This window comes from Tauraco erythrolophus, chromosome Z, assembly GCF_009769465.1.
Source record: "Tauraco erythrolophus isolate bTauEry1 chromosome Z, bTauEry1.pri, whole genome shotgun sequence".
In the NCBI taxonomy this organism is placed as follows: Eukaryota; Metazoa; Chordata; class Aves; order Musophagiformes; family Musophagidae; genus Tauraco; species Tauraco erythrolophus.
In genome coordinates, this window is record NC_141496.1 from 23,349,922 (window position 1) to 23,377,332 (window position 27,411).

General features: G+C 38.6%; 1 protein-coding gene across 4 annotated transcripts in view; it reads right to left on the reverse strand.

Moving 5' to 3' along the window:
- PDE4D (phosphodiesterase 4D) overlaps positions 1–27,411 on the reverse strand; it is a 441,471-nt gene that overhangs the window by 120,890 nt on the left and 293,170 nt on the right. For all 4 annotated transcript variants that reach the window (XM_086629648.1, XM_086629649.1, XM_086629650.1 and 1 more), the window contains exon 2: positions 11,245–11,436. In XM_086629648.1, coding sequence (XP_086485774.1) covers positions 11,245–11,436 — 192 coding nt within the window. The remainder of the gene's footprint in view (positions 1–11,244; positions 11,437–27,411) is intronic.

Genomic DNA, 27,411 nt, shown 5'->3' on the forward strand with positions numbered 1-27,411 from the left:
CCCTGCCCATGGCAGGGGGGTTGGAACTAGATGATCTTTGAGGTCCCTTCCAACCCAAACCATTCTTTGATTCTACGATTAACACAAGGAGATACAGCGTGACTGCATAACTTTTGTTTCTTAATCAAGTTGGGATAATTTAATATAATAATCTAATAAGAGGAGTAGCTAGAGAGACATTCTGCAGTCCTGCTAGGATACAGTTTAAGGAGAGAGTGTTTTTTCATGTGGTCAGAAAAAAGTCTAGATATTCATTAAGAAGTGAGTTCCAGATCTTAGAGACTAGAAATGTGAGTCTGCACTTGCCAATGTGGAGCTTCACAGGGAACGTCCTGAAGGTTTGTCTTTGTAAAGGCCACAGAAAACTCAGGTTAAGATTTTCTAGGCACACGTGAAGAATACCAAGTGAGTGATCTTGAGGGCACGTACTCCAGAACGGAGACATAAACAGGATAAATAAGAGTTCTGCCTAAAGAGAGAGGGGTAAATGTACAAAACATATTTACACCAATTTCACACATATCTTTTCATGGACAAGATATCGTCAAAATAAAATTTCGAGTTAATCTTGATACAATTTTTATTGCATAAATAATAAAACTAGTGGAAAGAATCTTGACACTTTGTATCAGCTTAAAGTATGATTATACTGGTTTGCTGCGCTCCTCCGTTTGAACGAAAAACTCATTTATCTCCCCAGGATAAGTACTGGCTGAGGATGCCAGCCAGGCTTTAAATCCAGCTGGCACAGTCTGCGTTGGATTCTCTAGCTACAAACTTGGGACATAGCCTATTTGAAAGAATAAAGGGGCCGAAAGACTTTAAAAAGCCCTAGGGGACTGTGGCTGTCTGGAGTCCCTGAACTGTGCTCCGCAGCAAGAACTAAGGCTTTTGTCACATTATCACAAGAATTAACTCCATTTTTAGAGTTGGTTTTGGGCTTTTTTTTTTTTTAATATAGACATAGAGCAAACATAAAAGCAAGGGAAAATCCATAATGTCTACACACAATGTAAAAAGTGGGAAAGAAGATGAACAGGAAAGTAGTCTTCTGTTTGAACCAGAAAATCTATTGCAGCCTCCTTTTTCAGTGTAAACATCTAAATGTCGATGAAACATGACATCCACACATTTCTGTATACAAGGCTGATTCAGACTTACTGTCCAGTAGCATGCTATAAATACAGCTTAGATGCAACATTCGTGTTTTGCTTGCACAAATACACCATGTGCAAAACCACAAATGGAGATCAGAGTGTAAGGTGATCATTTACCCTGATTGCTAGGATTGCTTTTTTTTTTTTCTGCCCCAATAGCATTTTAGAGGTAAAGCCAAATAAACACACAAGAAACATATGAATTAGGTATGCTGAAAATATGTGCGTTGCCCAGATTCAGATTTTAGCAGCAATGAAATCTGATTCTAGATTGCATTCTGATACAGTAATGGAAACACCATGTAATGACACTAGCCAGCAAGAAGCTGTGCTTTAAGGACAGCGAGCAGCAGGGTGGCTGGCTGCTCCACGTAGCTTGCACTTTCTCATTTGGAGAATCCAAATGGGTTGGTTTGTAATACTGATTGCGTGGAGTCAGAAAAGACAGCACTCCAAGTCAGTTTATTCTGCAGGAATAGCGCTTAAGTCATGTTATCTCAATTCCTAAAGACTTTGAAAACAATCTTTTAGACTTAAAACGAGATAGCCCAGGCCTGGCTCCAAAAGCTAAGGCTGACTTGGGATAAGAAGCACCTCTCAACGTTGTGCCCATATTTCAGAGTGTGACAGAAATTGGCTTACAGCTTTTCCCAGACAGTCAGTGGGTTGTCGGTGATTTGCATCTCGCTGAAAGGCAGAGCACCATTTGGGGGATGACCAGGCATCTCAGGCAGGGGATAGAGACGAAGACATCGTGGGCAGGCTGGGATTTAGGGTTGAGAGAGCAAGCAATTGAAATTGTTGACGAAGTCACGAGCTATAGAGGAGGGAGTTGTTTTTCCCAGAGCATTTCTTTATTTCCGGGAACATGTACCTTAGAGGATTTTCACAAAGAGCTACTTGAAACCACTTGTTCTGTCACGCAGTAGATAGAAATTAGACCCTGAATGAAGCAGACTCTTGTCAGCTATTGTCTGTTTCTGAACACTACATTTTTCTATAATACCATGCAGTTATATCCTTCTGATACTCCTTTCTAATGCAGCAACAGAGCTTGCCCTAATTAGTCAAAAGTATTGCTGTAATATTTGGAGTTCTGGAGAGTTCAGTCTACTTAATTTCAATTGAGCTTAACCAGATGGAAGAGGATGGACTCAGAAAAGCCACACTCCCCAAGGGTTCCATTATCCCAGCCAAAAGAAAGGCTGGTTACAGTACTTCTCCTTGGACTATCTAACTAAGCAAGTTAGATTTAGGAAGACAAACCAAAGAGAAAAAACATTTCTCCAGCATAATTCTCACCAGCAAATACTGCAAATCTAAGTGTTTCCAAACACCCTGATTAACTTCATATGGAGCACAAATCAAGTTACCCACTGTGACATGTTGATGAAGAAAATAATACTTGGCTGCCTTACGATCAGAGATCCAAAATACAGCTCAAAATAAATGTGGATTTTTACACATGGCTAATACATGCCAAGATATGCCTTCTACTAACATGCCTGGAGCTTTCCAGGTATAATGGATATTTTGTACAAGAAAGTACTTTATTTTTTCATGCCATCTTTTTAGCATCTCAGTTCCTGAAGATAGACTTTATTTGGTCTGAAAGAAGCCGCTGAATACTTGGCGTCTGCTGTATTGAAGTCATCAGTGTTAAGGTACCCAAATTACAATCTTACTTCCAATTGAACTGCGTTAGCACCCAAGGTGAGGAGCTCTCTCAAGACTTGGACACACGAAATGATTACATCTATTACAGACTAAAGGACTGAAAAGGAACAGCGAATACCAAGACGTTTTTAAATCAGTATTTTGAGATTTAACCCAGGCGGTATCAGGAAGTATTATTTGGTCACCTGTGTACCTTACTGTGCATGACCAGCAACATATCACGGTGCCTGTGTTTTTGAGCAGACTAGAAACAAGAGACTTTGCTTGGTGATAAGGGCAGCTAACTACGTCTCGGTGACGGTGATCTGAACCGTCAGAATCTGAACCCATTGAATCCAGAAGCTTCATTCAGGATTGCTGGATAGGCTGCAATCAGAATCAGCTGACTAACTCAAAGGAACAGGAAGTATTACTATTTTTCCCCATTCTGTATAATGTGCTGTAGGAATACTATCAGGCTTCTTCCATCTCCCATGAAAGTATCATAGCACCTTTGCAAGAGTTCAAGGAAGATCAAGGCCTCTTGTGTCAGACCCAACTACTTTCTTGCTCAGGAAGCTTAAATGTTCTCCAAAGAGACTGCACTCGCACATCTGACTTGGGTAATCTGCCCAAGGAAATCATGTAGATAATGATGTAAGGGGCCATCGCAGAAGGATGCCAGCATGATGTGCAAGATACGAAAACACAGGACAACTCGAGAAATCACCTGTAACATATTGCCCCAAAGAGCCACCAAGCTTGAATGCTTTAATCCCACCATAACATAGCAGATCATTTAGAGGACAGAACAGTGGACAAATCTGAGCAATTGGCCTGCAGTAAGTCTGACAGAGAATTATTCAGTTCTAAAAAGAAACAGAGAGTGAACTTGCCCGAGTGTTTAACTAGCATAGATAGTTTTCCTTCTAAAATCAGAAAGTAGTCTGCCTGCAGGTCACTGAGGCAATGGTGAGGGAAAAGAATCTACTGCAGTCTGGGGGTTTGATTTGTGTGGTGAAGGAGGGGCTGGGTTAAGCTGGAGGATGTAGGACTTTGAACCAGAAAAGAGCTGATCTCAATCAGAACAGCCAAGGCCAATTCAGCAGTGCCATTGTTGGTCTGTTGATACAACAGAAATCATCATTTAGCTCTAAGCAAGGCTGTAAAGCAAACAAACATCAGTGATAAAGGATAGGTCTGTTTTCTGCTCAGGTTAGAGAACATTAATGAGTGGGTGTGCACACATGACTGGAAGCAATCAAGTTAGTGCAGCTTAATGAGTTACTATTAATCAGTTTTGATTGTGTTAGCTGACACACATGAACTCTTGGCTTGTTGCAAATAAAATTAAAATGTATTACCTCAAACTGCTTTTAAGCAGCAGACATTTGGTTGCTTGCTTGTCCCTGCCCCATATGCTTAAGCTTTGAGAACTGATACGATTGTGTGACTTCTGAAGAGTACATGATGTTCCATGTGAATGTCCTACTGATGCAGGCTGAGAGAATTTGTCTCTAAAAGAAATGAGGGCAGAGCTGCTGAGAACAGCATCTACGCAAGGTAACTTCCCAGGCTGAGCAAGCTTGCTCTCAGCCAGCCACAGGTGGATTATCTCAGCTTCGAAGTTGAGAAAAAAGTGTCCCCTAACCAAATCCAAAGGCCCCTACATGCATCTAACAAGAAGAAACAAGAAGACTTCAGGAAAAAACAAGGCAAAACCATCAGAATTTCAGTTTGTCCATTTTCAGGGAACGAACTCTAGACCACTAGTGCCGTTGCAGGTATACAGAGCATCATTTGTGCCCTAGGGGGCGAAACAACTGATGTTCTTCTGGGTCATGAAATAAATTCAGCCTGTGCACGCAGGGCATCACTGAGCTGGGAAAACAGAGGCATCCCCAAAAATTCAAGTCTCTCTTTACAAAGTTCCTTTTCTCCACACTGCTCCCACCCTTTGGCGTTGTGTGCACGCGTGCGTACACACAAAATGCACCCATCCTCCCTCCCCTCCGCTGCAGATTGGTGCAGCAAGCCCAGAGATGAGTGCCAGTGTCATGTCACTGAAATCCCAGCTATGAATCAGTTTTGGTACCATGCTTTTAATAACATGCCACCTTTGACTGAAGAGGTTTAGGAATTCAGTCTGCTTTTTTTAGCACAAGGACAGTAATTTGCCATTTTGTTTCAAACACCCATGTTTCCAGAAGAGGGAGAGAAAAAAGTCTGACACATTGAAAGCATTTGAAGAGGAAGTGACATTTAACAACCAAGAGTTATATTTGGAAAATGATTAGGTTTTAGCATTTGGACATAAAACAAGTAATGATTCTGTATTATCTGAACGTAAGATAAAATCAATTTGCATTTCATAAAAAAAACAAAACTGATTCAACAACCGTATAAAGGCATATTAGAACACCTTAGAACGTCCTGAATTAAAAAGCAGATCAAAAGAAGCCTTCTTAATGTGAAAATAATCTCTTCTTGTTTGCAACATAACTGATTTTCTAATCAACAAATGAAGTTAGTGCAAACTTCTTATTTAAATTTAAGCAAACTGGATATTACAGTTATTATTTGTTTTGGATTCAATTTGTAAAATGTCCCAAGCAACTAGAAAGGACAAAATCATATCTTTTCAAAATGTTTTTGCTTATAACTCAGAAAAATTATTGTAATTTATTTGCTGATTACTTAGCTAATTTAACTGCAACCTGGAGATTTCTTTAATTTAAAAGATCTTCAGAACAAAAAAGTCAGATCAAATGAAACAAAATATTAGCCTGTTTTTCCTAAAGCCATGTAAGTACATTTCTTTCCATGGATGAATAAATGTCTCAAGCATTTTAATACATTTTTTTCATGAAAAAATGTTTCTAAGATGAAAAACATATAGAAAACGCATGTTAAAAGATTTTTTTAAAGCAGGCTGGACTTTGAAGTTTAATAGGCTCTTTTCAGCCATAATATCTGTGATACAGTAATATCACAGATTCTGAGAAAAGAATCAAATAAATTAAGAGGAATTTTAACAGCAGTTTATCTGGGAAGAAAGACAATTATGTCTAATTTGCTAAACTAGAGGTGCAACTACTCTGCTCAGTAACTGCATGTCTTTTCTGCTCTCCTAGAGTCATGGACAGAACCTTTCAGGGAAAGGTTTTTTTCCTCCATAACTTCAGATGCATAATTACAGCGTTTTATTAAAAAAATCCAGGCCTTCCTGGCTCAGAAATGGAAGAATAAGCTGTGTCACTAGTAATTTGGCTTCCTATTCTGGATGAGAATATATATCCGCATTTCATGATTTTATTGGCATATTAAAGGCTTGGATGAACCTTATTAACTGACCAGGTTTGCCATCTTTGTCTGCCATTATTTTAAAGTACATTCTTTTTATAAATATGATCCAGATTGAATACAGTGCAATTTTTTAAAAAGCTGAACAGACTGTTGCGAGCTGGGAAACATGTGTGCAAGTTTACCTCAAAAATTCTCTTCTCTGGCAGTTGTTCCATGTGCCAGTTAAAGGGATATTTCAGCTCGTTTGCAGCTTCAGGTCAGGACTAGACCTGCCAGTCACTGACAAACAAGGGAACTCCCTACCTTGGAATTTTGCTTTATTGAAGGGAATTTTTCCAGCCCAAATAATTCTGTTATTTTTTATTATTTGCAAACTTACGTATCATTTTGGCTTCAATTTGGAAAAAAATACCCACTCAAATTAAAAATCCCACAATTATTTCTCCACCTATTGCAGAAAGGGATAATTCATCCTGACAAAAGAACCCAAATCTCTGTGTGTCAATATCCATGTTTGTCAGACTACAGAGGCGCTTTTTCTTCCAAAGTAGTCCACATTTGGGTTTTATTATTCAAAGAGAGGATTTCTCCCTCCGCAGTAAACGTGGATCCAAGGTTTACAGATCCATTCAACTACAGTCTAAAAAGCAGTATATCCTCTAGGAGAATGCAGGATAAGAATACTGTAGTTACAGGCAAAAATTCCTGGAGTAAATTGCACCCTTTTGACATTTGTTTTACCAGGGACAGCAGCAGAGGGATGCTAGTATCAACAGGAGGTACTGACAGAACAGCAGCAGGCTGGCCAGTTTGGGGAAGGAATGTACTGGTGGCCATTTGGCCATTTAGAAGATCACCAGGCCAATGACCCTGCAGTTCCCCTACAGTCAGTGTTCCCTGGCTGGGTTATGGTGCTTAAAAGATGAAGCAAGATTTAACAGAAATTAGAAAATCTTGTGTAATTATACTGATTGAAGCTTATATTGATATTTCACCCGATTGAGGAAACACTTCCAAGTCTCTCTAAAGAAGCCCTTAAAACTCCTCACACCGGATGCTTTTTTACTGAGTGAGTTTTGGTTGGTCAAGTCCTGGAAGGACCAGGACGTTGCCACCAAGATGTGTTCTGTGACCGTGTGGAAATGGGAAAAGGATAGACTATAGCAGTGCTTATTGTCACATACCTTTTCCCTTAGATACATTTGGAAGACAGAGCGGAGCTCAGACAGACTGCTGTACTTAGAGTCTTGGTCCTCTGGTCTGTTCTGCTGCACTCTGGTCTGCTTCTTCAGGATCACAGGGGGACTACAAATGCTTTTCTCCCTCTGGACTGGCAGTGGAAAGGTGGGCTCCAAGCTAGTGGACTGCTTGTTGGCTTCCTTCTAGCGTTCAGGAAAGTGCTAATGATTTAACTGAACAATACATTTTTTGACCTGGTTAGAGACCTGTGTTTTGCTAAAACAGAGATTCTCTACAAAGTTGATCTCATGCTCTGTTAATCAAAGCAGTGATCCCATAGCAAGAAAGACATAAAAAGTGTTACCACTGTCGCCCCTGTCTGCATTTGCATGCTCTGAGCAGCAACAGCAGTTCAAACAGGTGAGTATTAAGTAATCAGGCCATCTCTGCAAGACACCCACATTTAGAGCTTTCTGCTTCACTGATGCCTTCGTATGTAAACCTGACAATTTTTTCAGTACAACACTGATGACTTCTTTCATCTTTCACCCGGCTTCTGTTCCCTTTTTTCCCAGTGTTGCAACTGTGCTGCTGGAGACTCTTTTTTTTTATTTTCAATTTTCTATTCTTTACTTTCCTCCTCTTTAAACTTATATTCTTGTCTGTCATCATAGGTCCTGTCTTGTAATTCCTCATGTTGGCTCACTGATCCTCTCCGGCTTGCTCATCCACTTCTCATTCTCTTGCATATCCTCATCTCTCTGCTGGAAATCTCATAGCCAGGCTTCACAACACATCTCTGCTCTTCTGCCTTGGACATTTCATCTTCCTGTCTAAACAATCTGCTTCTCTAGTTCACAACGCTGAGTGGCTTTTTCTTATCTCCTCATATCATCTACACGTTCTGCTTTTTTCCTTGTCTAGGACCATGCTATCTCTGCCAAGAAATAACTGGAAAAACCACGTTACTGACTCCCACTACTTTTTATTTGTTTGTTTGGTTGGTTTTTTTCCCCTTTCTTATCATACAGCTGCTCATCTGTCTCTTTCAGTGCATCCATGTTTGTCCCATTAACCTTCTTTCAACTAAGCAGCCTTTCGCTCATTCTGTCTTTTATTGTTTTTCTTACCTAAGGTGGCTCCTCACTTTAAAACATACTTTAGTCTCCACTTTCCACCTCCACCTTTTTACCCTTTTTTCTGTTATTTCCCATCTCAACTCACTGAGTAAACCTCCCTTTGGTTGCTCTGTAAGATTTAGTACTTTAGGCATAGGGACTCACGTTGTACCTTCTCCTGGCGACAGTATCTGACTGTGTTAGTCTTTCAGTTACCATCTTAGGCTTTGACTTTAAGTTGTTTGTGGCAGAGCCCATCTTTTCTTTTTGGGTTTGCAAAGAACTGAGTGTGACTGTGTTCCCTTCCTCAGCTGGAGCTCAGAGCTGCTACAGCAGCACAAATAATAAATAATGACAGAATGATGAATTCAGTACTTTAGCACTGCCATCCACAGGCTGTCTTTGATCACGACACTCCAGATTTGACTAAAATCTTGAAGTTATGTTTTTGTTTCATCTGCTGCTACTGAAGTGGAATGTATTATTGTAAGCACACTATTTGACAGTAATGGAAATGCCAGAAATCTTTATGTTATATTCCTTCCAAATAAAAGATGCGTGCCTTCTATTTTGCTTTATGAAGTGAAATACTGAGGTTGGTAACTCAAGTACTGAAGAATCAGTGGTTTCTAGGTTAAACTGTTATGCACAATTAATTCACCTACACTACTTGAATCATGTATATGTTTTGTAATATATTTTGCTCATGCTTAAGAAATATGCAAAAGGGAAATAGGGTAATTTAGGAGTAATCTAAAATTTGTGTGATACTTTCCCTGACAAGCGTTCCAGCCTCCCTCTCATTTAGGAATGTCTTGAACTGCGGTGGTTTCCCTATTTTAATAAACTTCGGTGGGTTTCCTTTCCATGAGCACATCAGTTTCTCCTTGAACCCACATATAAAAAGCTTTGTGGTATTTTTTCATTTGTGTTCCCCCCCCCCGCCCCCGCTATTTTGTCTTTTTAAACTTTCCCGTCTTTCATTCCTTGGTTTTCTTTTACTTTATTTCTGTGAAAAAATCAAGCTTATTATAATTAGTCTTACAGACAGATGGTTAATGTTCCATGGTTAAAACAACTTGCCTTTTACATTTCCTAATGTGCTTCCATCCTAAACAGTGGCAGGAATATTTGCCTTCTTAGTACAACAGCTTCTATGTGACAGGAGACCATGGAAATCGTTTCAGATGCGAGGTCCAGTAAATTTTACATACAGATGTATTTTTAAGAAAATTGGGAAAGGAAAAATAGATACAAATATCCAAAGGAAAATGTGTGCTTAGTGTTTCAGTAATTCAATTGTTTATCCAATTACTGTCACGTGCTGAAATATTATGCAGAATTCTAGGAAATGCAGAAGTGGATTATGAGTTCAAAGATGGAGCACTAATTGAATTCTTAATTGAAATGACTCATCTAAGCAACACAGCGACCTGGATTGCCCCTTCAAACATAAAAGTCTTTCCAAATGGTATCCTGGCACAGGTGGCACACTAAAAGCTTGACTCTTGTCCATCTAAAAGAAAGGTTATTTGTCAGAGGAAGATTTGCTGGAAGGGGCTTACTGCTTGGAAATGAAATGTATTTCTCCTTAAGGCAAGGCAAGATGGATTGGTCTTTTTCTCATTCACTTTGTCTCAATCAAAATTGGTCACACTGGGCACAAAGGTTACTAAGTGCTTCAATCTACGGGCCTTAACTGAGGTATGGACTTACACAGACCCTCTTTAAAGGCATGAATTTATCTCATTGTGACACTTTTATAGGAAGAGATCTATAATTAGATGGACTAATCAACATTTCTAATAATGATATATAAGCTGAAAATAGGACTGTTCAATTATAATGACTGCAAGTTCAGTATCAAGTTAAATTTCACTCATTATTACAAAAACCTTTCTCCTTTGTTGTGTGCACTGACTTATTTTTTAAAGAGGATATATTGATTAGGTTTTGACTCATTAAAAACCAGTATTTATATTCATGTTGGATTTTTAATGCTTTAGACTTCCTCGTTCACTAGGGAACGCTTACAAACCTGGTCCTTTGTTTTAGTGATTCAAAATTGAACCATAAACACCTACTTGGCAGTGAAATTTGGAGCAGATAAGACAAAATCCCAACAAAATCCCCTTAGTTATTCTTAATTTCTACTACTTACAAGTGACTAGAAACCATTTAATATGTATTTAGTGTCTTACAAATAAACAGAGATTTGCATGTGACTTCCACTCACCATGCAACCTGAGGTCTACACATACATGAAAAGTATGGCCCACTAGCAGAAAATACACACGTAACAGAAGAGCAGTCAGAGAGGACAGAATAACTTTCCAAAGACCTTTTGTTAAAATTTTGTCATTTAATTAACAAAATATTTGAAATAATTTTTGACTCTCTTGAGTTTATTAATTTCTGCCATCTGGTGTATCTTTTCCTAGAAACCTAAAAACACCTAGTGCAAATAAATGGAATCTTTTTCTTAAAAACATTAAGAAGTAGAAATTGAGTTTGTATTGCTTCTCTTGAAAAGAACTTAATACCCTTGAAATCAGAGTTCTGCTTAGTGTTTTGAAACATCAGTATTGACTGTCTTCATTATTCTGTCAAAGCTGAAAAAGTACGTAAACACATCAAGAACGCTCTCATGATATCCTTACTTTCAGCAAACTGCAGAAACAAGTACAAGCTTCATTAGAGAAATAAACAGACAATTATCTATGACTTCAGAAACATATTTTTGATTTTAAAAATAAATTTCTTTTGGCTGGAAAAATCTTAAGACAGAGGACAGAACATAGGCTAAAAGTATTTTGTAATATACTTACATATCACTGGCAATGGAGGAGTTCCTGGACATGGACTTTGGAGAAAGGTCATAGTCACTGTCTGACCGGTAAAGGAAAGACTCCCTACGTTGACTGTGGACAAAATTTGCCTGAAGAACTAGCCCTGATCCAGGGCTCGTCATGGGATCCAGGGGACTTCGTCCCGATGATGTACCATTGTCTACATCGAAACTGCAAAAAGAAAGGAGAAAAGGTTTATGCCATTGACATAAGAATTTTGTAAGTAATAAACATTTTTCTGACAAATTTATCACTAGATAATTGATTCTTGGTAATAATGAGGAAATAAAGACCTAGTCAAGTGTACTGCTAAGCCAGGAAACAAGGCATACAAGAAATATACTTTAAAATTGCTGATAAAAAAAAAGATCAAGTCTAAAGGAAAAGAAATTTGGTGGACAAAGAAAGCACTATTAGGAATACAAGAAGCCTTATGCTTCTCTGCATGCAAAGTATCCACAGGCTCTGTACCTGAGGAAACATGATGTTTCACTGTTCTCTTCCTCAGGCCCCGTCTCTCCTTAGCTGGACCCTCATTAGCCTGTCTCCCACTGTTGAGGCGTTTGAGGGCTCTTTTGTTATCAAGTACTTAACTCTAATATTTCATTACTACCCAAACATTACCACCCAAATATTTTAAGAACATATTTTGTCTTACCCCAATAAACAAAGCACTGGGTCAGGATTAAGGCGTATTGGGCATGTCTGCATGCATTAGAGTTGCTATTTTACAACCATATCAAAGAAACTAGTCCTTTGCTCGCTGCCAAGCAGCATGACTTCTGTGGCCATACGTCTTTGATCTACGCAACTTAGATCCACCACTTCTAGCTATTTTATTTGGTATTAGGAGTAGTAAATAGGCTTTTCATTCCCAGGGAACATCATGAGAGGCAGAAGTGTGAGGCGAGAGAAAGAAAGAGAAGGAGAAAGGAGATGCTCTTTCAAATAGTCTGTGACGTTTCCACAGAGGGCTTTGAAAATCAATGCAAAGACCTTGAATGGGAGTCCACAATCAATTAGAAACTAGCACAGGGTGGCAGTGCTGGGAGGACGTGCTCATGGTAACCTGTGTTGCTTAGCAGCTCGACAGCTGCATTCGGTACCATATGGCGTTTTTTTTGGAGCATGTGGCTCCATTTCTAGACTTCGTGTGTTGTGATATGCAATCTCAGAGGTCACAAATGTGTGGATTTGCAAGATTATGCCTCCATCTGATGGGATGGAGCACATTATATCCAGCCAGAAGTGGAAGATGGCTTTTGTTTCCCTCGCTGATTGTGTCTCTAAAATCGAAGATCAATTTTAGTTTTATAGCATAGTAGGAAAGGTGTGCACGAGACCTTGGCTTATAACAACTTAGGCTCGTTTGCCATACTAATGGAAACTTAAATAATACTGCTAAAGCATTTAGGAATGAGGGATGAACAGAAGATCTCTCACATGATTTTTAAACGTGAATAAGTGATAGCATCATAATATTCATTTGTAATGAACGCACCTAAAGTACTCATTTTGAAAAAAGCATTCACGTGAAGGACACCCGCAGGTTTTCAATTGTATCTAATCCAGCAGAAGAAAAAATATTCAGTACATGTCCACTGTTGATTAAACTTCAGCCTGGTGCAGGTGTCACAGCAAGTACATGTTACTCTGCACTAGATGATTGTTTCTTGCTGTGATCTACCATTGACTTGCGGTTGCAGCGAGGCTGCCGCTTCAATGTTTTACTGAGGTGACAGCACTCTCACGGCCAGAAACATATATTGCCTATTTTGACAGACATGCATGTTGCCTGGCAGAGAATGGACCTTGGTTTCATGTTTTATTTCATTGTTTCGTTGTTACTTGGCACATATTACTGGAACTGCAAGCTTTCTGCCATTCTCAGGCTACAGTATTTATGTTTTATTCACCTTTCACAGTTTGAATGTAGAAAAGCAAAATAATATTTTAAAAAAATTCAGAAAATGGTAAGAAACAAACTTCAAAAAAGCTTAGCATATTAGTCTTCTTTTCACTCTAGTTTTCAGAACAATTCACTGTTAGTAAACCCTAGCACATACACTTCTTCCCAAATTTGGTTTCTTTTGATTGTGCCTGAATACTTTTTCTGTGTCCTCAGATGACTACTACATGACATTATCCATCTCAAGCTAACAAATCTTAATGGGTAAGACACCAAAAGAGAGTTCTGCCACCAGCCTGCTGAGTGATCTTGGACAATGCAAAGCTCCTGTTTGCATTTCATTTTCCATATTCATTGCATCTTTGTGATCAGTAAGATCTGCTTACAAAAAAACACATATAAAAATATTGGAAAGGGCAAGATAGCATGAATATTTCAGTAAGCAATCCTTTGCAGATTACAGTGCCATCAATTAACAACCATGTTGCCATTACTACTAGCATCACTACTACTATTCACTAGCAATCAATATCTTTGAATTCGAATTCCTGAATATTCCAGGACCACAAAATACTATGCCAATGAAGGGTTTGGAACATCTGTGAGCATATTGTATCCAAATTTCCTTATACTTCTATTTCTATTTAATTGCCTAAATAATTTTTTTTTTTTTCTGTAAACAGCTGCAAGAACACACAGACTCTTAAGCAATACATAGTCTGTATGTTTTGTTTTTCCATTGAGGGCAGATCTTTCATGAAATTTTAGGTAAAATACAAAAGAATTGTTTACTCCTGTTCTCAGTATGTTCTGCAGTGGCAGTATCATTTCAAATATACATAAGCTTTTCTGAGAGCTCTAAAACAAAAGTTAAAATTAGGAGAGAAATAAATGAAGGTAAATGTAAATCTGTCTCACAGCAGGAAAATTTTGAATGAATAACTCTTAAATTAATTGCTTTACCAGTGAACATAATTATTCAACTGATTAAAAGGTATTTTATTGGATTAAAGGAATTTATAGTTTTGTTTGCAGATTTGTTTTATTTTCTTCACCCATCTTTTACAGACACGATATGAATTTTTTGTTACCAGTCTTACTTCTCGCAGTCAGAAACTAAGACAGGCTTCTATAACTGATTTCACTGTCGTATTGAGTTTTTAGAATTTAGTAGCCTATTAGATAAAACTGCAGTTTCATCGGCTGGGAGAGGCCTGTGGTTTTCATCACCAAGTAACTACAAGTGTGTGCAAGACTTGCACTTGGCTGTTGTGACAGGAATTTTATCTTGTGATACTACGTTTTGTCCACTAGATGGGTGTCAAAAGTAATGAAACGGATTCAAACATATCAGCTAGGATTTGGCTCATACTGCTAAACGAAAGTGTCTTTTATGTAAATACGCATCAAGGAAAAAAAATCAGTTCTACAGTTAAAGGAGGAGTGTGAATACAGCACTGGTTTTGCCAGAAGCATATGTTTATATTTAAAAATTTCTAAAATGCTACCTACAGCATTACAAGACAGTTAAGTTTCTTGTTTAGCTTTGAGCCATTTGCTTTTAGATACAAAAGCTTGTAGAAATCTAAACGAAAAATGTGTTATTACAGTGAAAACCAAATTAATTGTTTCTTTGGCTAAATCACAAGTCTTAATTGCAAGAAATGGCACTGCTGATGACACTGCATCAAATGAACAGAGAATCAAAATAGGGAATTGAAGACTTTAACACAAGTTGTGTTCTTTCTTCCTGCATACACTGAAAAAAGATTAAAAGTTTAAGACACAAAAGAGGATAGACTCTTTATTTTGTCTAAAGAAATTTCAGAAAGTCAGCTGCGGTTGCTTCATATTTATTTTTCCAATCCTGTTGAGTTTTAAGCAACAGCAAGAATATGCTGTGAATTAAAAAGTGCATGTTCAGTGACAAACCAAAAGTTATTCTCTCCCTAGTGTGTTCCTCAGGCAAGTCTTTGCACTTTTGGTGGAGGTTAGTTTTTGGAAAGGAAGAAGGAACATGGAAGTTGTTACTGAAGGCATAGGAACTGTTTTGCTACAGTTTCTCAGGCAGAAAGTGACCATTTAAAGACAGAGTTTTCCACCCCTGTTCTGCAGCCAGCTTCGGGAGCTCTGCACAACACATGCAAACTGAAGCTGCTTTTAGTGACAGGATTATGTGGTACAGCACACATCACAGAATTTTCTGTGTTCAAAGAGCTTTGCTGCAGCTCCAGAGATGCCAAAGCTATGAAAAGCCAGATCTAAATCAGCAACTTTTATGTCTGCATTTTGACAAAATGTTTTATGACATTAGTGAATACTGTTTATCTTTAGAGCCTGCCTTATTCAGTCTTCAGTGATGACAAACATGACATGAGATGAAAGTTCAGCCTTTTTTCCTTTTTTGGCTATTTATTGTGTTTGCATGTATTGCCCACCGTGTATCGTCCAGGCTCTGTACTCAGCTGGGGATAAAGGCGGTGAACTCTCTTGAGTAACTTGTAAACATTTATGGCTGACCTTCCCTGTGCTCTTAATAGGACAAGTAATAACATCACAAGGATGTTAGGAAGATTACTAATTATTTGCTTCATGCAATAGTAGGGCTCTGTGGCAAGGACAGGAGAGGTTCTGGATCCTGGATTTCAGAAACACTGCTTCATTGTTAATGAATGCACAGCTTCTTTACCCAGTGCAAGAAACCCTCTGTGGACTTCCTTTTGAGTCCTTAAATAACTCTCTCCTACTCTCTGCAAGGTTGCTAAGAGAAAAAAGAGGAAGATCTGTGTACAAAATATAGGTTTTAGTTACATAAGGAGTAATGGCATCATAATGGTATCATCATGAACATGCACAAGAGCTTGTCATTAAAGCTGCATAGAAAATCTTAATGTTGATCTTCCTTATTACTGAGAGTTTAGCAACTTAACCCTGTAGCTTTTCGTTGAGAATTTTTGGTTTGTGGTTGTTGTTTTTTTTTGTTTGGTTTTGGTTTTTTTTTTTCTTTTAGAGAAGTCGGAAATAGTAGAGGGAAGGAAATAAATTCCATCCCAAAAAGAAGAATGTACTAGACTTTTTAAGAATACAAATTGCACTCCTGAAATTCTTCTTTCAAGTCTCTCTCCACTTTCAGCCTACCCAGTCTTGGAAACTATGGGGAGGGAGAGAGGTAAGACCAAATCAATTGGTCCTCTAGGGACATCTTACCTTTTAAAGGTCGTCTTTAAACATCACAGAGGGACAAGCAAGTTCTAGAGGAGCAAATTTTGTCCCCAACAAAGGAGTCCATTGTCTTAGTGTCAAGCAATCTCTCCAGCCATCTGTCTGTGCTATGACCTACCTACGCATCTCAATGTCCTTACTTCCTGGAAGTCCCATCCTGTACACTCATCTGGAAGCACACACCCACCATCACACTGAATGGGTCACTTGACATAGAAGCTGTAGTTCACTGAAATTATCACAGAAGGGCTTCCCTGTAGAAAATTCCTTTGCACAGATCATTTTAAAAGAAAAAGCAAGATAATAAAACTTTGCTTAGGTCCCCAAGGAAAAGGTAAGCTATTTAGTGCTTGTGCCCTGGGACAGGAGCCCACTCCAGGAGGAGGCGGCCTGTGGCTACTGAAGAAAGGGAAGGATTGGATGGTTCCTTCATATGCAGAATCCAAATTTGTTTCCTGGATTGCTCGGGATGAAAAAAAAGCAGATGGCCACCTCAGCTGGTAGGACCCACCGTGGATGTGGAGGGGTTTAGAGAAAGACCACAGAGTGCCTGTCTCTCAGATCATTCCGTATAAAACCCAAGGTAGGGAAAGGCTCATTCCCTGTCAGATGGGATGTGACAGACAGAGTGTAGTGTGCTCTTAGTCCTTATGTGCATTAATTACTGTGTGTCCTGGAGATGTGTGTGTCTCAAATCAAAGCAGGACAGTTTAAAGTTTTGTTCTTAGAGATGATGGATTTATTCTGCATTAGTTATAGGTTTAGTAGGACAGATCATTTCAGTTACTGTGGAAATCATGCCCGTGGTGACCCAATTCTTCAAAGAATATACAGAGACTCGTGAAATACTATGTCATTAGGAAGCATTTTGTGTGAGGTGGGCACTGGTACTGTTATATTAATTTTACAGCTCTCAGTCAGAAAGGCAGTGTCAGGAATAAATGAAGACAGGGACAAAAATCTCTTCCTCTGGAACAGACATTATCTGCTAATAAGAACTGAATTTTAATTTATGTATTTTAGGTAGTTAAATTCTGTTTTGCTTTATAAACTAAATATATTCACTGCATTCAATGAATTCAGCTGCAAATCTGTCCAAAGATTTGTTAATATACCAAATAATTATCATAATTTCTTTGTGAAATACTGATATGATATACATTTTACATTCATTAGCCAGAGTGGACAATTACTTTGGTTATGTCTTTCTGGCTTCTCTTGGGCCTTTTTATTGCTTATTAATAAATTGAGAATTAAATTGAGCCAACAGCTGACTTGACTGTCCTCTTTTTTGCCAGACACAGTTATTTCCAGAGCTTAATAAACACAAAACTTTAGAGTTTTCTTTATCAGAAAGAAACAAGTTATCAGTAATCAGCCTCTGCCATAGGCTCCCACTGGACTTTAGATGTTAAATAGGTTAATCTGCAGCACCAGAAAAAAAGGTGTTAAACAGTGGATTTTTTGTAATTGAAAAGCAGGCCTAAAATTTATTTCCTGTATTAATTCTCTGCTCAGGACTTTTCAAGATGTTTCCTTTCTGACAGCGTTTATCTAGTGATGCAGGAGAGACCACATCTGGTTTTCTCCTACTTTCCTTTTCTGTCTCTTCCCCCATGCCTAGTAAAAACTACAGACCTCAGTAAAATGAGGGGGGGAAAAGGGACGTGTTTATACTGACATTTTAGAAGGAGGAAGCTGGACAAGCTCGAGAAGGAGGCCCGTGTGATCCTCCTGAGGTTCAACTAGGTCAAGTGCAAGGTCTGGCACACGAGTCGGAGTAACCGCCGGTATCAATACAGGCTGCGGGATGAAGGGATGGAGAGCAGCCCTGCCGAGAAGGATCTAGGGGTAATGGCGGATGAAAAATTGGACATGAGCTGGCAATGTGCGCTGGCAGCCCAGAAAGCCAACCGTATCCTGCGCTGCATCCAAAGAAGAGTGGCCAGCAGTTCAGGGGAGGTGATTCTGCCCCTCTACTCTGCTCTCGTGAGACTCTACCTGGAATACTGCATTCAGCTCTGGAGTCCGCAACACAAGAAGGACATGGAGCTGCTTGAGCAGGTCCAGAGGAGGGCCACGAAGATGATTTGAGGGCTGGAGCACCTCTCCTATGAAGACAGGCGGAGAGAGTTGGGGCTGTTCAGCCTGGAGAAGAGAAGGCTCCAGGAGACCTTATTGCAGACTTTTATTACTTAAAGAAGCCCTATAAGAGAGATGGGGACAAACTTTTTAACAGGGCTTGTTGTGATAGGACAGGGCATAATGGTTTTAAGCTACAAGAGGGTAGATTCAGACTAGATATAAGGAAGAAAATTTTTCACAAGGAGGGTGGTGAAACACCAGAACAGGTTGTCCAGAGAGGCTGTAGATGCTACATTCTTGGAAACATTAAAGGTCAGAGTGGACAGGGCTCTGAGCAACCAGATCTAGTTGAACATGTCACTTGTCACTGCTCACTGCAGAGGTGGTGGACTAGGTGATCTTTGAAGGCCCCTACCAGCCCAAAATATTCTATGATTCTATGATATCATATCAACTCCCTATATTTGAAGAAAAAAAATTGTTTATATGTGACCTGATATTTTTATTTTCTCTGTAGCAAAGTTAACAAAAACATTTGCCTGCCATTGCTTAAAAATATGTTCAGTGAATTGTAAGCAAATGATATTAAAAGGAACATATGATCTAAATCTGAATTATCTTGTACCACTGGAGAATTCAAGCCAACTACTTGTGGCTTTGGATTTCCAGTTAAGCGATTCAGCAAGCAAGCCCTATGATTAACTCCATTTTTAGAAGTGGTGTGGATAGATTTTCCAGTATCAAAATTGTAAGCAAAAGAAGAAAATGTGACATTTCACTAAATTCGCTTTTAGCAGCAGAACTTGGCTTTTGCTCTTGGCATAACTGTTTTTGGAAACATTTAGAGTGTAACAAGGCTTAATACTAACATGAAAAGCCCAGATAACAGGTGAAAAGAACATGTGTAGGACAAAAAGCACACTGAAGCAAAAAGGTCTATTAGAATTAATCTACTCAGACATGTTAGCAAAGAAACTATCTGTTTGAGCTTCTGTCTCATGATTTTCTGGCTAGTGTCTTAGGAAAAGCAGCTGATTTCTCTAAACAAACCATTTCGTGTTTTGTTATGAAGTTTCCAGGCAGGGAGTTTCCTGTGATGACTATTCCCTATCTTTGGGCATTTTATTTAGAACAGTCTCTTCATACTCAATTCAAGGTGTACTTTTCACAATGTCACCTCATTATTCTTAATTATACCTCAGTGGCCTATGCATTGGGCACACAAGCCTTTGTTGCACCTATTCAATCAATTTGCTTGTTGTGCTCAGCCATGATGGGATTCATTTTGTGATTCCTTTTATTCTTCCCTCAGAGAGAAGATTGTCCCTCACCTGGCAATTTTTATTCTCTGAACTTGACTCTCGCAAGTGAACATCTTCCTACTAATGTGATATTCAGATATGAATAACAGATTCCAGATACTCTTAGGTGGATTTGATGTTTTGATGTATCTTTGAAGCTGAAATAGTTGTCTTACTGCAGTGTAATAAAAATGCAAGCAAAAAACACAAGAGAAACAAAATGCAAAATAATTTCCAAGAAATATGGTAATATGTTCAGGCTTCTAACAGGTTTAAGTCACTTTGTATGGTTCTTCTGATCTAATAATCCTACTGGGACTAGTATCCCCATTTTTAGATAACAAAAAAAGGCCACAGTGATATTAACTGTTTTCCCCAAAGCTTCAGGCAAGCTGAGAGCTGAATGAGGAAATCTGCAGAAAATACTGAAGAATATGAACTATTTCGAGTAACCAGAGGTAAAGAAGGCTGAAATATAGAACCACTTAATCCAGACATGAAACTGAGTATGCAGCAAATCCAGAGGTGCTCCCGAGTAGCCCACCAGGCCGTGGCCCCAGCCACCCGCTGGCTCCCACTGCTGCAGGCACTGCCCCGCTGCCTTTCTAGGAGTGCAGTCTCAGCAGGACTGATGGTTCGTAACTTCTTCACTGTCATTATTTAATTACAGTCTATCTATCACCATTCACTTAAATCACTCCATAATGTTGTCTGCACTTATTTTCCTAAGGTACCTTTTCTCTTGACTCTAAATACTAAAGTACTTTCAAACTCTTTTTAAAAAATCTCTTTAACCAATTTCTTCAAGAAATTCTATAACAACATTGTTTTTCTTTCCAAGGCAAGTTTTGATTCAAATATCCCCACTTCTTTTTCTGCAGTGCTACTTTCTAAGCCGTATTTAGACACTGGGATACGAAACCAACTTGCACTGAGCGTGACTACATAGCATGTATTTACTGTAATTCACATTTCTATCCATTTTCTCCTATTTTAAATGTATTGGAATCGAATCTTAAAGCATTTCGAAATGTTTATCTAGCAATTTATAAAAATATGCACACCATCCATGAAGCATACTGACTAATCCTAATGAAAATGCGACTGCTCTAAGATATCAGCGGAACACCTATAAAAATTAATGTAAGATCATGGTTGAGAAGCAGATTGCTGCCAATTCACTGAAAGAGTTCAGCCTCCTCTTTCTGTGAATTCAGTCGGATGCTATTATCAGAAGTGGTCAAATTGCTTACATATTCTTTCTGACTTAGTGGTGTGATAAAGCAAGCATGTACAAAAAGAGGTAGTTCCTCAGACTTGTAATATTTAAATCAATACCTACAGTACTGACGAAAGCACACAGAATCCAGAAAATAGGTATAAATATTCCCCAGGACTAACACTGTGTATGCATTGGGAAGCTTCCTGGCAAACACATCCTTCTGAAGAATCATCGTACATAGCCACAATGATGATAAACACTTGGCACGGTCCCAGAACATATGGTTACATGTACCCTGTGCTTAGTGGCCAAGACCTTTGGCAAAGAGTGTCCCAGCCAGAACCTAAAAGGAAAAAGCAGTTGTGGTTGTTCCTGGCTACTCTCCCATCTCAGAGAATCATCATGACAAGAGGAGGTTGCATCCCTCAGCATCACCAAGCTCATAATTATTGTCTTTTGCACAACTGAGATTAAGTCAAACTGCCTTCAAAAAGTGTGTCTTCCAGAAAATGTGTAAGGGCTGTGGACAGGAAAATACAAAGAGAAGATCTATAGCCCTTACTATAAGAACCCTGCACATAGAAGATAAGATGATTTGTTTCACCAGTATGATGTGCATACATAGATATCTGCAAGAAATCAAGGCCAGCTTCAGAGGAGAGTGGACAGAAGGCAGCTGGATAAGAAATTGCAGTTGTCTCTTTAGGCAAAGAAAGTGTCCTCCAGTATTGCTCTAGATTCCCTACGCCAATGAAAGCTCCATTAAAAGGAGACATGATAATATTTGACAAGCAACACTTTTTTCCTCAAACTGTTGTAAAATTCCTCTAATTGCAACAATTGCTGGCAACAAATCACATACGAATTCTACTTCCATAAGAATTCATGTTGGGATATGTTAGCAGCAATTATCACTTAAATCATGGCATGTATTGTTTAAAGCTTAAAAGCTCAAGGTATTAAGAGCTTCAGAGCTCTAAAATTTTTGTACTTTGCTTTTTCAAAATTGTTTCACTGAAATCTTTTCCACTTTAGTTCTTTCCATTTCAGTTCTTTACATTAGGGGTGCTTCGATGTTTTTTATTATTATTTGTATTTTTGTGTTGTATTATTTTGTATTCTATTTTTGTATTTAGTTTACCAAATTTGCAAAATTTTTAGTTCCTTCCACCTCCCTAGACTTCTTCTAAATGTATCAAGGTCCAGCTCATGATTTGGGTTCTGGAAATCCTTGCTACAGCTTTGCTACATACAAGCAACAACCTTTAAAGGGAAACAAAAAGGTCAGGAGCTTGCCTTGGAAGGGTGCCGAGACTGGAATATCTTGAGTGTATGTGCTCATACTGTATTTTTTTTTATACTAGTATACCTGGTATGTCAAGAAAGATAATGCTCATCACTAGTCCAAACCAAATTATAATCTCCAATAATAGATCATTTGGGCTTATTTTTCTTAATTTTTATTACATTATTTTATTGCTATATTATATTATACTATTAGAATGTATAATAACATTACCTCAGAGGGCTGCCTGACGCTCTGTATTATAAGACTGTGTTTTCTTTTTACCTTTACTAAATTCTGTCCAGCAGTGCTGAAATTTTTCTTCCAATTTGGTTTGGTTTGTTTTTTTTTTTGAGGGAAAATCAGTCAACTGTTGACAAGAAAGTGGTAGAGAAAAGTGCATTTTTTCATATTTAAAAAAAAACAAACTGGAAGCTGCTTTGTGAGATACTCTAGTGATTCATATTTTGCAGCAGAGAAGAAGAATTTAGCCAAGGGTCTGCAAAATGTTTGGGTTTTTCTTGTTGGTTTGTTGTTTTTTTTTCTGATTCTGTGAACATCTTCATAAATTTCAAAAAGTTATAAGCTTAGGCCAACCTTAAGTCAGTCGCTTCGTATATCTGCATTATTGAGAAAATATTAGGTAATTCTATATCATTTTTTAAAAATCTTGTGCCTTGCTCAGAGTCTTAAAGGGTTCTGAGGAACAAGTCCCTGTCAGTGGGTTATTTGTCTCATTCAATGCAGAAGGTGGGTAGGGAATCAGGCGAAGCGACTACAGAAAGGTAAAAGTGCTTTTATCGTCTGGAAAACTGGAACTGGAACTAATATTTGCCCAAGGTGCAGTGATATTGAACTAGTCACTTACGCCAACTTTATCACACGTCACTAATTATGTGTTTCTCATTCTTGAGGTATCCACTCTGAGTGGCTGTTGCTTGACCTGTGCTTAGCAACACTTACAAATAAAGATAAATTCAGAACATCTGAGCAGCTACTGGATGGATCAAAAGTCCATCAGATCCACTATTCTGTCTCTAGTAGTGGCCAACAGCAAATGCTGATGGAAGAGAGTAAGGAAGAGCAAGTAGAAGTGATACCTCCCCACTGTATCCCAGCCCTTCAGCATTCTCTCATCCTTTCATGAAAACTGTCCTCTGAATATACGAGTCATTCTATGGCAAGTAGATCAAAAAATCAGAAGCCCTAGATATCCCATTTTGGATATTCAATTTAGGGAACACTGTCACTCTAATCTGTGTATTCAAATTCTCATTATGGATGAAGGTAAGGATGGTAATGCTTCCTCATATCACATGGGTGATATGAAAATTAATTTGATAATCTCTGAGAAGTAATAAGGTATTATAGCAATGAACACCATAAAAGAGCCAATGAAAACAGTATAACTGCTTTTGCAACAGGTCTGAACAGCAGGTTGCCAATAAAGCATGTGGCCATATAAAGAGCAGCAAGAAAATGACAGAATACTGAGTATCTCATGAATTGAGTTGCATTCATTTCGTGCACTCAGTGAAGTAAAAGCAGTATGGAATCATATAGCCAAAGCCTTTATCAAATTATTTATGCACAGGACTAAACAAAGGTTCCTAGGTCAATCATTGCGGCCCAGAAGGCCAACCGCGTCCTGGGCTGCATCAAGAGGAGCGTGGCCAGCAGGTCGAGGGAGGTGATTCTCCCCCTCTACTCTGCCCTCGTGAGACCTCACTTGGAGTACTGCGTCCAGTTCTGGAGTCCCCAACATAAGAAGGACATGGACCAGTTGGAGAGGGTCCAGAGGAGGGCCACGAAGATGATAAGAGGGCTGGAGCACCTTTCCTATGAGTACAGGCTGAAAGAGTTGGGGCTGTTCAGCCTGGAGAAGAGGAGGCTCCGGGGTGACCTTATAGCGGTCTTCCAGTACCTCAAGGGGGCCTACAGGAAAGATGGGGAGAGGCTGTTCAGGAGGGCCAGTTATGATAGGACAAGGGGTAACGGTTTTAAAATAGAGGGAGGTAGGTTCAGGTTGGATATTAGGAAAAAATTTTTTACCATGAGAGTGGTAGAACACTGGAACAGGTTGCCCAGAGAGGTGGTGGATGCTCCATCCCTGGAGACGTTCAAGGCCAGGTTGGACAAGGCCCTGAGCAACCTGATCTAGTTGGAGATATCCCTGTTCCTTGCAGGGGGGTTGGACTAGATGACCTTTGAAGGTCCCTTCCAGCCCTAACCATTCTATGATTCTATGATTCTATGATTTTTCAATTATAATAATATGGCTATGAGGTTAGTGTATATATGTTTGTACACGTGTTGGAGAGATGGCCTAATCTCTCTAAACTCTTGCATTTGCCATTATTTTTCTCCAAATCTTTTTTCGGCCTACTGTAGCACTATCAGCAGCCATTACTGGTAGACAGTCAGAAATTTCAAACTTCAAATGCAGTGCTGCAGATTTGCTTTCTAATGGCTAGTGTACAGATGAACAAGTGCACGTTTCACTTTGTTCATAGTGCATGTTTGATTAACCTCGTCTTCCGCAGACTTCAGGATCATTGGAACATCTCATTCATGATCTCATTATGATTAACTACTATCATAATATAAGCATGTTCTCACTAAAATCTCTTGTGCTCCTATATTGTCTGACATTTCTGTTAGTCACTGTGTGATCCCTGTTACGCATATGACTGTTGGACTCTAAACGCAAAAGCGTAAAAGCAAAAGCTATAAAACTAGAAATACAGTGCTTTAACTATTAACAAAACAAATAACATGAGGTTTAAAATTACTATACATATTATACAGCTCTCTTTTGCTAAAATAGCTAAATGAGCAGAAGTCTATAGTTCTCAAGAACCATTCACAAATTAGCTAGAAACAAGGAAAAAAACCAAACCTCTAGCTGCAACAGTCTTCAAATGCCACACACACAGCTAAACTAAGCATGTCTCACTAAACAAATGAGTCTTTCTCTGTGAAGGAATGTGGTAACAGAATATCAGTTTACACTCTTTACTTGTAACAAGGCATTTTTTTCCAGTATTAAACAAACTTGGAAGCAGATTTGATGTAGTGGGCTGAAACAGGAACTGAAAAAAAATACACTTCTTTATAAATGTAGGAGTTCTGTCAAGCCAAAGCTGTTAAAAATCACTGTGCATTGCAAAACAAAATCAAACATTCTTCTCACAAAGCAATACCAAAGTGTTTTACTAAAATTTACAACTTAGCCTGCCCCATCCAGAAATGCGTATCTATAGAACTATAAATATATTTAAGGACAGCTTAAGGTTTTCTCATCAATTACAGAGTTATCTGTAAGCACAAGCCAATTCCAGAGAATGAACTTTGTGCTCCAGTTCACATTAAGAATCTGGGAGGGGAGCAGACTGATTGCTTACTGCTGTGCTTGTCTATCAACCATCCTCCCTGCTGGAACTGCTACTCTGCCTGCCATTCTCCATCGAGCAAAACGTGCCGCCTTTCCTCATCCTTTCTGCAAGACCTCACTCTAATGTCAAAGTTTAAACTACCACATTGCAAAGTGTGGTCAGATCATAACAATTGAACTACAGTTTCTTAGGATAAAATGATTAAAATGCCACTGTTTACCAATAGAAAAAGAAAAACAAAAAACCACAACCACAAAATAAATCAAATGCATAAGGGCATCTTTTGAATTAAGTCATTTCTCATTTTCAGGAAAAATCATGTATGATTTATTTTACTGTACACAAAAAAGCTGTTTGGCAACTTGATTCCAAAAGCTTTTTTCTTGATACCAATGTCACTACTAAAATTGGGACAAGAAACGCCATAATTGCTGGCGCCAAGGAGGTGATTATATCACTCTGGAAACACTACAAAATGTGCAATCCAAGAGACCAAGAAGGAGAAATGCCAGGATTGAGCAGCAGTCCCTACAGTCGAAAAAATGTCAGTGTAACATTGCTTTTGAAACAAGCTTTGTCTCTCACTATTTTCTCCTGACATCTGGTTATTTCATCCTGTGGAGTGTTCTCAGGAGAATCAACAATTTTCCCAAATAAAAAGAAATTTTCGAGCAGCTCTTTTCAGAGAAACTGAAAAGACATGTCCAAAGCTCTGCTAAGCTGATTACACACGTGGTTGTGCAGTTATGCGCCCTCCCCAGCTGGCACCACCGTAGATACACCATCCATCACTGTGTCAAGCCTATGATTCTGGAGCAGAACTCATGGTCAAAGGCTTTAGCTCTCAAGGAGAAACCTTCAGCAGACCTGAGGCCCCCCCAGGCAGCTGAGGGAGGGACACTGCTTGTTTACCATCTAAGCTATCAGGAAATCCTTTGTTTCATTCTTTTCTTTTGCAGGAATGAAGCAGGATGAGAGGATACAAAAACCTGTTCTTTCACTGGATGAGTCATTCGGAGTGAATCATTTTATCCCCTTCCCTGCTTCCATTTCCCTACCTGCAAAATAGGTACTTTGTAAAGTGTTAAGAGCTGTGGTCATTGAAAAAAAAAAAAAAAAAAGATTTTGTAAGAGCTAAAATTAGTATTACTGGGGAGTAGTAGTAAAGGCAGTAGAAATATCTGAAATACTGCTTTTTAAGAACCTGTGAGAACATATTGAAAATGGATTTGGTTGGGAAAAAGAGAAATTTAGAAATTTTACTGTTTTTTTTCTCATAGGAAATGTGAAAGTATAGGAAGTATATATAATAGAAGGAAAGAAAGACTTGCTTATTTCCTTGTTTTGGTACATTTACTTTTCAAGACTTTCTCATCATTAAAAATGGAGAGGAAAAAATCAGTAGACCTGGTAGTTCTGTAATATTTGGAAGCAAATGAAGGGAATAATGTCAACAAAAAACATAAGAAAAAAAAAATCAGAGACAAAAATCTTCACCAAAAATTTAGTACAAGAAATATTATGAAAAAAAGTTTAGAAAAGAAAGGAGGAAATCTTTTTCACTTCAGGCAAGAAGTTGGTTAGATTTTTTTTCAAAATGTGCCTTTTATTTTCTGTCCACACTATGCTGTACTTCTATTAGACACATAAATCATTATGAGTTTTCCTTTCAGGCAGAATGAGATGATTTTTTTTTTTCCCCAGAACCAAAAAAGTGTCTATAGAAT